The sequence below is a fragment of the Oncorhynchus kisutch genome, linkage group LG16 (genome assembly GCF_002021735.2).
Source record: "Oncorhynchus kisutch isolate 150728-3 linkage group LG16, Okis_V2, whole genome shotgun sequence".
Taxonomy (NCBI): domain Eukaryota; kingdom Metazoa; phylum Chordata; class Actinopteri; order Salmoniformes; family Salmonidae; genus Oncorhynchus; species Oncorhynchus kisutch.
This window is the reverse complement of record NC_034189.2, coordinates 2,259,665-2,272,518: the sequence shown is the minus strand read 5'-3', so window position 1 is coordinate 2,272,518 and position 12,854 is coordinate 2,259,665. Positions and strand designations below refer to the sequence as shown.

Sequence of the window (12,854 nt, the reverse complement as noted above, 5' to 3'; positions counted from 1 at the left end):
ATGGTTCAATCAGAGCTACAGTTATCAACACTTTACAACATGGTTCAATCAGAGCTACAGTTAACAACACATTACAACATGGTTCAATCAGAGCTACAGCTATCAACACATTACAACATGGTTCAATCAGAGCTACAGTTATCAACACTTTACAACATGGTTCAATCAGAGCCACAGTTATCAACACTTTACAACATGGTTCAATCAGAGCTACAGTTATCAACACTTTACAACATGGTTCAATCAGAGATACAGTTATCAACACATTACAACATGGTTCAATCAGAGATACAGTTATCAACACTTTACAACATGGTTCAATCAGAGATACAGTTATCAACACTTTACAACATGGTTCAATCAGAGCTACAGTTATCAATACTTTACAACATGGTTCAATTAGAGCTACAGTTATCAACACTTTAAAAATGGTTCAATCAGAGCTACAGTTATCAACACTTTACAACATGGTTAACTTAGAGCAAGTTATCAACACTTTAAGGACATGACTCGGTCAGAGCTAGTTATCAACACTTTAAGACATGAATTGGTCAAAGCTTGTTATCAACACTTTAAGACATGACTCGTTCAGAGCTAGTTATCAACACTCTTGGTCAGAGCTACACTTATCAACACTTCAAGGACATGACTCAGTCAGAGCTAGTTATCAACACTTAAAAAATGGTTCAATCAGACCTACAGTTATCAACACTTTACAACATGGTTAACTTAGAGCTGGTTATTAACACTTTAAGGACATGACTCGGTCAGAGCTAGTTATCAACACTATAAGACATGACTCAGTCAGGGCTAGTTATCAACACTGTAAGACATGACTCGTTCAGAGCTAGTTGTCAACACTCTTGGTCAGAGCTAGTTATCAACACTATAAGACATGACTCAGTCAGAGCTAGTTATCAACACTCTTGGTCAGAGCTAGTTATCAACACTATAAGACATGACTCAGTCAGAGCTAGTTATCAACACTATAAGACATGACTCGTTTAGAGCTAGTTATCAACACTTTAAGACATGACTCAGTCAGAGCTAGTTATCAACACTTTAAGACAAGACTCGTTCAGAGCTAGTTATCAACACTATAAGACATGACTCAGTCAGAGCTAGTTATCAACACTATAAGACATGACTCAGTCAGGGCTAGTTATCAACACTATAAGACATGACTCAGTCAGGGCTAGTTATCAACACTCTTGGTCAGAGCTAGTTATCAACACTATAAGACATGACTCAGTCAGAGCTAGTTATCAACACTTTAAGACAAGACTCGTTCAGAGCTAGTTATCAACACTATAAGACATGACTCAGTCAGAGCTAGTTATCAACACTGTAAGACATGACTCAGTCAGAGCTAGTTATCAACACTATAAGACATGACTCAGTCAGAGCTAGTTATCAACACTATAAGACATGACTCAGTCAGAGCTAGTTATCAACACTCTTGGTCAGAGCTAGTTATCAACATTATAAGACATGACTCGATTAGAGCTAGTTATCAACACTATAAGACATGACTCAGTCAGAGCTAGTTATCAACACTCTTGGTCAGAGCTAGTTATCAACACTATAAGACATGACTCAGTCAGAGCTAGTTATCAACACTATAAGACATGACTCAGTCAGAGCTAGTTATCAACACTCTTGGTCAGAGCTAGTTATCAACACTATAAGACATGACTCAGTCAGAGCTAGTTATCAACACTATAAGACATGACTCAGTCAGAGCTAGTTATCAACACTCTTGGTCAGAGCTAGTTATCAACATTATAAGACATGACTCGATTAGAGCTAGTTATCAACACTATAAGACATGACTCAGTCAGAGCTAGTTATCAACACTCTTGGTCAGAGCTAGTTATCAACATTATAAGACATGACTCGATTAGAGCTAGTTATCAACACTATAAGACATGACTCAGTCAGAGCTAGTTATCAACACTATAAGACATGACTCGTTTAGAGCTAGTTATCAACACACTTGGTCAGAGCTAGTTATCAACACTCTTGGTCAGAGCTAGTTATCAACACTTTAAGACAAGACTCGTTCAGAGCTAGTTATCAACACTATAAGACATGACTCAGTCAGGGCTAGTTATCAACACTATAAGACAAGACTCAGTCAGGGCTAGTTATCAACACTATAAGACATGACTCAGTCAGGGCTAGTTATCAACACTCTTGGTCAGAGCTAGTTATCAACACTTTAAAAGACATGACTCGTTCAGAGCTAGTTATCAACACTCTTGGTCAGAGGTTTTTATCAACACTTTAAGACATGACTCGGTCAGAGCTACTGCAGTTTTGTCAGTCCTTGTAATATAATTCTGATTTGATATTTTAACCCCTCCACCACCCCTCTTCAACTACATATATAATATAATATTATATAACATTCTGGTAGTGGCTCTAAGTGTTGAATCTAGTGTAGTTTTGTGTACCAGTTTATAAACCAAGCAAACAAGTTCCCTACCTACTCCCTTTTCCTTTTGCCTCCTCCATTTTTGTGGTAGTGTTGCAATCAGTTGGTTGTAAGTTTGGATTGAGCAGATTTGCGCATATATTTTCAATAACTGCATATGTGACATAACTCATAATATCATTAATAAATATTATATATATTTTTTCTCATTTTTTCCGTAAAGAATGTTTTTTTTATTCATCAATATATTTGAGTTTAACCACAACATTTGTTATAATATTTGTTCTATCTTTTTTGGAGAATAAAACTGAAATTTTAACCAGCTTTGTATAGCTTGTTTAAGGAAGGGCGATATTTTAAGCAACATTTCATTTTCAATTAGTCGGAAATGAGACGTTGTAATCTGTATAAACTCATATTCATTATATAAATATATATTATTTATATATTATATAAATAGGTACGTTTATGTTTTTTGCCCATATGATTTAAAAAACAAGTCATCTGGAGTAGGCAGAGCCAGTCAGTCAACTGTGATAGGACCATTAGTAAGTCAGTTAACTGTGATAGGACCATTAGTAAGTAGGTCAACTGTGATAGGACCATTAATAAGTCAGTCAACTGTGATAGGACCATTAGTCAGTCAGTCAATAGTCGGAAATGAGAAGTTGTAATCTGTATAAACTCTTAATCATTATATAAATAGGCACGTTTAATTTTGTTTCGGAACTCTAGGTCCGACGGTTCTTTAAAAGTTCCAACAAGGTTAACTAATGCAGGCAGTGTATGTCTCTACGCACCCCAATGGGTCCCTACTTCCAAGCTGTGTGTGTGTGTGATTTAGTTTTCCTTTGAAATTTTATGGGAAAAATGACTGATTTACAGTTCATGGGGGTTGCCTAATCACACATATGACATTTTGGAGAGATGTGACTTTTTTAACCGCTCGAAACAGCCCCTGAGACACCAATTATGGCACTTCTGGTTGGCACAGGAAGCTATAAGTAAACACATGTCTTGATTGACATAGCCACTTACAGAATCCTGAGTTTTAAGTCTTTAAGTTAGGAACTGACTGATTTACACAGGGTTGAATGCACTATGTCTATCAAAATGCAGGCAGGGTATGGATATACACTTTTAGGACGATTGTAACCACTTCCGGTTTGGCCAGGAAGCTTAGAATCAACACAGGTAGACCTCATAGTGGCCTGATGGACTGTTACCGAAGACAGGTTCATACGGCATTCATAACCCATATAGGCTTCAGGTTGAATTTAGGTGTGCAGGCAATGTATTCCTATGGGGAGAGAAGTCAATGCAAACTCTTTGAAGTAAACACCTTCTTTTAACTATTAAGGGTTAATGCCACACGGTCAAGGTTAGGCTTGCACGGATCGGGAGGACCTTAGGAGGGTTACCTAGTCGCACATATGAAGTTTTGGAGAGATGTGACTTTTCTAACCCTTCAAAACAGACAGTGTGACCCAATTAAAGGCACTTCCGGTTGGCACAGGAAGCTATAGGTAAACACATGTCTTGACTGAGGTAGCCTCTTACAGAATCCTGAGTTTTAAGTCTTTAAGTTAAGAATTGACTGATCTACACAGGGTTGAATGGAGTCATTTTCACCGTTGAAGGTGATGTACATCAAAACACCTTTTGGGTCAATTTAACCACTTCCGGTTGCTCCAGGAAGCTTAGAATCGACACAGGTAGACCTCACAGTGGTCTGATGGACTGTAATTGAAGACAGGTTCATAAGGCATTCATACCCCACATAGGCTTCAGGTTGAAATGGCTGGTTCTTTTTTTATTGACACCGGAGGCTCCTTGACTTTGACGTGAAGGGGAAAAATAATTTCTCTATTTTCATTTTGGACCTTTAATCCCAGATAAATAGCCATTATTCAAAAACCGTTGAGGCCTAGCCATCTTGTTCGGAAATTGCAGTCACAAAAACTCCGAAAAATATTCCAAATTAGCTCCATAATATCGACAGAAACATGGCAAACGTTGTTTATAATCAACCCTCAAGGTGTTTTTCAAATATCTATTAGATAATATATCCACCGGGACAATTGGTTTTTCAGTAGGACCGATTGGAATAATGACTACCTCTGTAATTTACGCAAGAATCACTCTGGGAGCCATCAGGCGACCAGTTGCGCAATGTAGCCGCTTACGGGTATTCTTCAACATAAATGCGTAAAACTACGTCACAATACTGTAGACAACGTGGGGAATACGGAGAAAAAGTAATCTGGGTGATAGCCCATTCACTGCTCAATAGGGACGCATTGGAACGCAGAGCTTCCAAAAGATGAGTCACTTCCGGATTGGATTTTTCTCAGGCTTTCGCCTGCAAAATCAGTTATGTTATACTCACAGACAATATTTTTACAGTTTTGAAACTTTAGAGTGTTTTCTATCCTAAGCTGTCAATTATATGCATATTCTAGCATCTGGTCCTGACAAAATATCCCGTTTGCTATGGGAACGTTATTTTTCCAAAAATGAAAATACTGCCCCCTAGTCACAACAGGATATGAGGCGATCCTGTAAGAACTCAGGTTCTCACCTTGAGCCCTGCTCCTGCAGCATTTCACCAGCAGTATGATGGTCACCAGCAGGTAGGGAGACCCCACCAGTAAACTACACAGCAGCCTGGGTAGAGACATGGACAACACTGGGACTACAGGAGATGGAACTGCAGTTGGAGAAAGAAAATAATGTTAAAAAACACTGGAGATGGTGATGGGCAGAGACATGGACAACACTGGAGATGGTGCTGGAGAGAGACATGGACAACACTGGAGATGGTGATGGAGAGAGACATGGACAACACTGGAGATGGTGCTGGAGAGAGACATGAACAACACTGGAGATGGTGATGGAGAGAGACATGGACAACACTGGGACTGCTGGAGATGGAATGGGAGTTGGAACTGCAGTTGGAGGAAGATCGAATAAATCCCCAGTGCCTTCCGTTCTACTAGCTAACATGCATCATTGGAAAATAAAATTGACGACCTACGAGGAAGATTAAACTACCAACGGGACATTAAAACTGTAAAATCTTATGCTTCACAGAGTCACAGCTGAACAACAACATTATCAACATACAGCTGGATGGTTATACGCTGTATCAGCAGGAGAGAACAGCAGCGTCAAGGGGAATCGTATAAGAAATCCCGCTATGCCCCCCGACGAACCATCAAACAGTCAAAGTGTCAATACAGGACTAAGATAGAATCTGTACTACACCATTTCCTACGCTCGTAGGATGTGGCAGGGCTTGCAAACCATTACAGACTACAAAGGGAAGCACAGCCGAGAGCTGCCCAGTGACACGAGCCTCCAGAAGAGCTAAATCACTTCTATAATCACTTCGAGGCATTTCCCACCTGGACAAAAGGAACACCTATGTGAGAATGCTATTCATTGACTACAGCTCAGCGTTCAACACCAAAGTGCCCTCAAAGCTCATCACCAAGCTAAGGACCCTGGGACTAAACACCTCCCTCTGCAACGGGATCCTGGACTTCCTGACGATCAGCCCCCAGTTGGTAAGGTTAGGTAACAACACATCCGACACGCTGATCCTCAACACAGCGGCCCCTCAGGGGTGCGTGCTCAGTCCCCTCCTGTACTCCCTGTTCACTCATGATTGCACAGCCAGGCACGACTGCAACACCAACATTACGTTTGCCCGATGACATAACAGTGGTAGGCCTGATCACCGACAACTACGAGACATCCTATAGGGAGGAGGTCAGAGACCTGGACATGTGATGCCAGGACAACAAACTCTCCCTCAATGTGATCAAGACAAAGGAGATGATTGTGGACTTCAGGAAAAAGAGGACTGAGCATGCCCTCATTCTCAGTGAAGGAGCAGCTTGAGAGCTTCAAGTTCCTTGGTGTCCACATCATCAACAAACTAACATGTGCCATGTGTGAATTGTCCAAGCACACCAAGACAGTCGTGAAGAAAGGCTCAACAAAACCTTTTCCCGCTCAGGTGACTGAAAAGATTTGGCATGGGTCCTCAGATCCTCAAAGGTTTCTACAGCTGCACCATTGAGAGCATGACTGGTTGCATCACTGCCTGGTACGGCAACTGCTCGGCATCTGACCGCAAAGCAATACAGAGGGTAGTGCGTACGGCCCAGTACATCACTGGGGCTATGCTGCCTGCCATCCAGGACCTCTACACCAGGCGGTGTCAGAGGAAGGCCCTAAAAATGTCAAAGACTCTAGCCACCCTAGTCATGGACTGTTCTCTCTGCTACCGCACAGCAAGCGGTACCGGAGCGCCAAGTCTAGGTCCAAGAGGCTTCTAAACAGCTTCTACCTCAAGCCAAAAGACTCCTTAACATCTGAACAAATGGCTGCCCAGACTAATTGCATCCCCCCCAACCCCTCTTCTACGCTGCTGCTACTCTGTTATTATCTTGCATAGTCACTTTAATAACTCTACCTTGTACATATAACCTCAATTACCTTGAATAACTGGTGCTCCCATACATTGACTCTGTACAGTACCCCCTGTATATAGCCTCCACATTGACTCTGTACTGGTACCCTCTGTATATAGCCTCCACATTGACTCTGTACCAGTACCCCCTGTATATAGCCTCCACATTGACTCTGTACCAGTACCCCCTGTATATAGCCTCCACATTGACTCTGTACCAGTACCCCCTGTATATAGCCTCCACATTGACTCTGTACCATAATAACCTGTATATAGCCTCCACATTGACTCTGTACCATAATAACCTGTATATAGCCTCCACATTGACTCTGTACTGGTACCCCCTGTATATAGCCTCCACATTGACTCTGTACTGGTACCCCCTGTATATAGCCTCCACATTGACTCTGTACCAGTACCCCCTGTATATAGCCTCCACATTGACTCTGTACCAGTACCCCCTGTATATAGCCTCCACATTGACTCTGTACCGTAATACCCTGTATATAGCCTCCACATTGACTCTGTACCGTAATACCCTGTATATAGCCTCCACATTGACTCTGTACCGGTACCCCCTGTATATAGCCTCCACATTGACTCTGTACCAGTACCCCCTGTATATAATCTCGCAATTGTTATTTTAACTGCTGCTCTTTAATTGCTCTTTAATTGTATTTTTTTAATGCGTTGTTGGTTAAAGGCTTGAAAGTGAGCATTTCACTATAAAGTCTGTATTCATGTGAAAAATAGAATTTGATTTGACTTGAAGCATGGTGGTGGCAGCATCATGTGACTAATACAATTTGTCTTGAAGCATGGTGGTGGCAGCATCATGTGAAAAATACCATTTGATTTGTCTTGAAGCATGGTGGTGGCAGCATCATGTGACTAATACAATTTGATTTGTCTTGAAGCATGGTGGTGGCAGCATCATGTGACTAATACAATTTGATTTGTCTTGAAGCATGGTGGTGGCAGCATCATGTGACTAATAACATTTTATTTTATTTTAATTAAAAATACATGTTTTGTCTGGTATACCTGTGGTATACCATGGCTTCCAGCCAATCAGCATTGAGGTCTGGAACCACCCAGTTTATGATGCAGGTTTCAGCACCACTTAACAGTGTAAAGAGGAACCACCCAGTGTATAATGCAGGTTACAGCACCTCTTAACAGTGTAAAGAAGAACCACCCAGTTTATAATGCAGGTTTCAGCACCACTTAACAGTGCAAAGAAGAACCACCCAGTTTATAATGCAGGTTTCAGCACCACTTAACATTGTAAAGAAGAACAACCCAGTTTATAATGCAGGTTTCAGCACCTCTTAACAGTGTAAAGAAGAACCACCCAGTTTAGAATGCAGGTTTCAGCACCTCTTAACAGTGTAAAGAAGAACCACCCAGTTTATAATGCAGGTTTCAGCACCACTGAACAGTGTAAAGAAGAACCAGATAATCTGAATGTCAAGGTTTCTCATATTCTCACCAGTCACAGTCATCCAGCTCTCTGGTGATTCTCCTTTAGAGTTGGTACACTTGTAGAGTCCTTTATCTGACTTGGATACTGCAGGGATGGTCATCTCTCCTGTAGTCTCAGTCCTGACGAGGGATCCATCTTTGTAGAAATCAGCTGTGTGGTTAGAGAGAGTTCCCTGATATCTGCAGCGCAGAGTCACAGAATCTCCCTCAGTCACAGGAAGGGCAGGGCTCTCCAGGATCACAGCTCCAGCTGTATATAATATATAAACATCATATATAAACAGGTCTCTCCAGGATCACAGCTCCAGCTGTATATAATATATAAACATCATATATAAACAGGTCTCCCCAGGATCACAGCTCCAGCTGTATATAATATATAAACAGGTCTCTCCAGGATCACAGCTCCAGCTGTATATCATATATAAACAGGTCTCTCCAGGATCACAGCTCCAGCTGTATATAATATATAAACAGGACTCTCCAGGATCACAGCTCCAGCTGTGTATAATATACAGTATAAACATCATATATAAACAGGTCTCTCCAGGGTCACAGCTCCAGCTATATATAATATATCAATTGAGGGCTGGAACTACCCAGTTTATAATGCAGGTTTCAGCACCTCTTGACTGTGTAAAGAAGAACCACCCAGTTTATAATGCAGGTTTCAGCACCTCTTAACAGTGTAAAGAAGAACCACCCAGTTTATAATGCAGGTTTCAGCACCTCTTAACAGTGTAAAGAAGAACCACCCAGTTTATAATGCAGGTTTCAGCACCACTTAACAGTTTAAAGAAGAACCACCCAGTTTATAATGCAGGTTTCAGCACCTCTTAACAGTGTAAAGAAGAACCACCCAGTTTATAATGCAGGTTTCAGCACCTCTTAACAGTGTAAAGAAGAACCACCCAGTTTATAATGCAGGTTTCAGCACCACTTAACAGTGTAAAGAAGAACCACCCAGTTTATAATGCAGGTTTCAGCACCTCTTAACAGTGTAAAGAGGAACCACCCAGTGTATAATGCAGGTTTCAGCACCTCTTAACAGTGTAAAGAAGAACCAGATAATCTGAATGTTTCTCATATCAAATCAAAATGAAATCAAATTTTATTGGTCACATACACATAGGTAGCAGATGTTATCGTGTAGCGAAATGCTTATGCTTCTAGTTCCAACAGTGTAGCAGTATCTAACAGGTAATATCTAACAATTCCACAACAAAACCTAATACACACAATCTAGTAAAGGAATGGAATAAGAATATATAAATATGAAAATTGGCGCATCCTGTTTTTGTTTATGCATAGGAGGGGAGCAATAAGATGGAGTCATGGTCAGATTTGCCAAAAGGAGGGAGAGGCAGGGCCATGTATGCATCACCATAGTTAGAGTAGCAATGGTCGAGAGTGCAATCGATAAGCTGATAAAATTTAGCTTGTTCTCAAATTATGCTTTGCTAAAATCCCCAGCTACAATAAATGCAGCCTCAGGATATCTAGTTACTAGGTGGCATAAAGTCCAGTGAAGTTCCTTGATGGCCGTCTTGGTATCCGCTTGCAGGGGGATATACACGGCTGTGACAATAACCGAGTAATGTTCTCTTGGGAGATAATACGGTCGGCATTTGATTGTGAGGAATTCTAGGTCAGGTGAACAAAGGACTTGAGTTCTTGTATGTTGTTACAATTACACCATGAGTCGTTAATCATGAAACATACACCCCCGCGCTTCTTCTTACCAGAGAGACAACATGTCTCCGACAGCATGTCCCCAGCCATGTTTCCTTGAAACAGAGTATGTTACATTCCCAGATATCTCTTTGGAAAGAACTCTTGCCCTGATTTTGTCTACTTTGCTAACTAGGGACAGGACATTAGCGAGTATTACACTCAGAAGAGGTGGTGTGCTTGCATCTGAAGCCTCACTAGAAGACCGCTCCGGAAACCGGGGGTGCTGTTTTGGGTCGGCCTCTGGAATCAGTTCAAATAACCTGGGAGGTGCAGACTAAGGATCCGCTTTAGGGAAGTCGTAGTGCTGGTTGTGCTGGTAAGTTGACGTCTCTCTGATATCTTCCCAGTATTATGTATTAATATTAATATTATTTTGTAATAACACTTAAGGTTTTCTGAGCTAACAATGTAAGAAATAATACAATAAAAAACAAAATACTGCAAAGTTTCCTAAGGTCTAGAAGCAAAGCTGCCATCTCTGTATACATCCATATTCTCACCTGTCACTGTCATCCAGCTCTCTGGTGATTCTTCTTCAGAGTTGGTACACTTGTAGAGACCTTCATCTGACTCGGATACTGCAGGGATGGTCATTTCTCGTGTAGTCTCATTTCTGATGAGGGATCCATCTTTGTAGAAATCAGCTGTGAGGTTAGAGGGAGTTACCTGATATCTGCAGCGCAGAGTCACAGAATCTCCCTCAGTCACAGGAAGGGCAGGGCTCTCCAGGATCACAGCTCCATCTGTATATAATATTTAAACAGGTCTCTCCAGGATCACAGCTCCAGCTGTATATCATATATAAACCTTACATCAGCTATCTCAAACCAGATGAACCACTAAATACTATAATGTTAGTAGATGGTGTTTGTGGACAAACCATGTACTGTGATGTTGACAGCATTGCTGTGTTCTCCAGACTCAGACTCACACCAGTACACTCCACTGTGCGATGGTATTAGTGACACGTTGCATGAAGACCCTTGTTGTTTTCCCCAGTCAGTATTACACTCTGAAACGATTCCTCTCAATGAGTTCCTCACCACTCTCCATCCAGTTGAGTTCCCCTGAACCTCACAGCTCAGAGAGACAGACTCAAATTTTAAAAACTGAGATCTGTCAGGACTGATGCTCAGAGAAGCTGGAGGAGAGATATCTGAGAGAGAGAGAGAGAGAGAGAGAGAGAGAGAGAGAGAGAGAGAGAGAGAGAGAGAGAGAGAGAGAGAGAAAACAATGAGTAGAGTACAGTAGCTTCCTCTTGCATAGCTAAAGTGAGCCTCCAACTTGGTTACATTAACCCAGGCGGACTAGCTAGGAACTAGCTAGAAAGAGTTAAACTTTAACCAAGTTGGAGTCTCACCACAGCTAGCTAGTTAGCTAACGTGAGACTCCAACTTGGTTACATTAACACAGGCGGACTATATACAAGAAAATATCCCCAAACACACAGTGGCTAAACTCTGGTGCCCAAACACCTGGCGTGCCCTCATTCACTAACTCAAGAGTGGTCATATCTACCCTTCTACCAAGAAAAGACCGTACACTGCTACCATACAGCAAGTGAATGCAACCACCACTCCATCCTGGACTTGAACAGCCTCTAAAATGAGGTCCATCTCTACCAGACAACAGTCCCCATCCTGGACTTGAACAGCCTTTATAACCAGGTCCACCTCTACAAGACAACAGTCCCCATTCTGGACTTGAACAGCCTTTATAACCAGGTCCACCTCTACAAGACAACAGCCCCCATCCTGGACATGAACAGCCAAGTGTGCAGTTAAATTTGGTAAGAAAACACACACATTTCTTTCCACTGGGCCGTGGGTTGAGACAGGGATGCAGCTTGAGCCCTCTTCAACATACATATATCAACAATTTGGTGAGGGCACTAGACCAGTCTGCAGCACCGAGCCTCACCCTACTTGACTCAGAAATCAAATGTCTATAGTTACAGATGATCTAGTGCTTCTGTCCTCAACCAAGGAGGGCCTATAGCAACACCTAGATCTTCTGCACAGATTCTGTCACGATTTGGGCCCTGAGAGTAAACCTCAGAAAGACAAAAATAATGGTGTTTCAAGTAAGGGAATACCACCCTGAAATGGGCAAAAATGAATGTGAACTTATTGGCACAGGACGAAACATATACACGATATACAATACCACTCAAATGGACATTGTTTCATTCAAAACTGATTGCAAATGCCATATTGCAAATGCCAAGTGTCACACAGCAAAAAAACAAGAGATGGCGAGAGCGCTACCCTGAAAATGTTCATATTGCAAATGAGCATCAAGTCAAGACCAAAGAGTAAAATTTTGAAAATGTTGATTTGTTTTATCACCACCTTAAAAAGTGCTTTCTGGACCTTGATTTTCTTGTCAATTACACATGTGTAAGAACGGTATGAACATACTTTTGTCATATTTTATTGTCATATTTAAAAGAAAATGTAATTGTGCATAAGGCATATGTTTTGTCCATTTGCAATATGATTTCATAGGAAGTCAAAAGTCAAAGTCAAAAGTCAGTGAACCATTGCCAAAGGCCTTAAGGATGTCCATGAAAATGTCCAAATGCAATTTGAAAGTATTAAAGTGCGACATCAGGGTGTTATGTGCATTTGCCATGTACGATCATATGAAGTCGGCGTCCAAACCCAAAAGTGAACGAAATGGCATTTATACTTCCCAAATTATACACTGCTCAAAAAA

The 12,854-nt window shown here is 41.4% G+C and overlaps 2 protein-coding genes across 4 annotated transcripts in view; one reads left to right on the top strand and one right to left on the bottom strand.

The window, feature by feature from the left end:
* The window catches only part of LOC116353897 (Fc receptor-like protein 5), a 238,553-nt gene that overhangs the window by 88,003 nt on the left and 137,696 nt on the right, over nucleotides 1-12,854 (top strand). The gene's annotated exons all lie outside the window — the stretch shown is intronic.
* The window catches only part of LOC109884581 (Fc receptor-like protein 5), a 28,088-nt gene that overhangs the window by 1,405 nt on the left and 13,829 nt on the right, over nucleotides 1-12,854 (bottom strand). The window contains exons 3-6 of the mRNA XM_031791568.1: nucleotides 11,017-11,292; nucleotides 10,637-10,879; nucleotides 8,410-8,652; nucleotides 5,019-5,147 (exon numbers count right to left, since the gene is read on the bottom strand). Of these exons, the coding sequence (XP_031647428.1) occupies nucleotides 5,019-5,147; nucleotides 8,410-8,652; nucleotides 10,637-10,879; nucleotides 11,017-11,292 (891 nt within the window). The remainder of the gene's footprint in view (nucleotides 1-5,018; nucleotides 5,148-8,409; nucleotides 8,653-10,636; nucleotides 10,880-11,016; nucleotides 11,293-12,854) is intronic.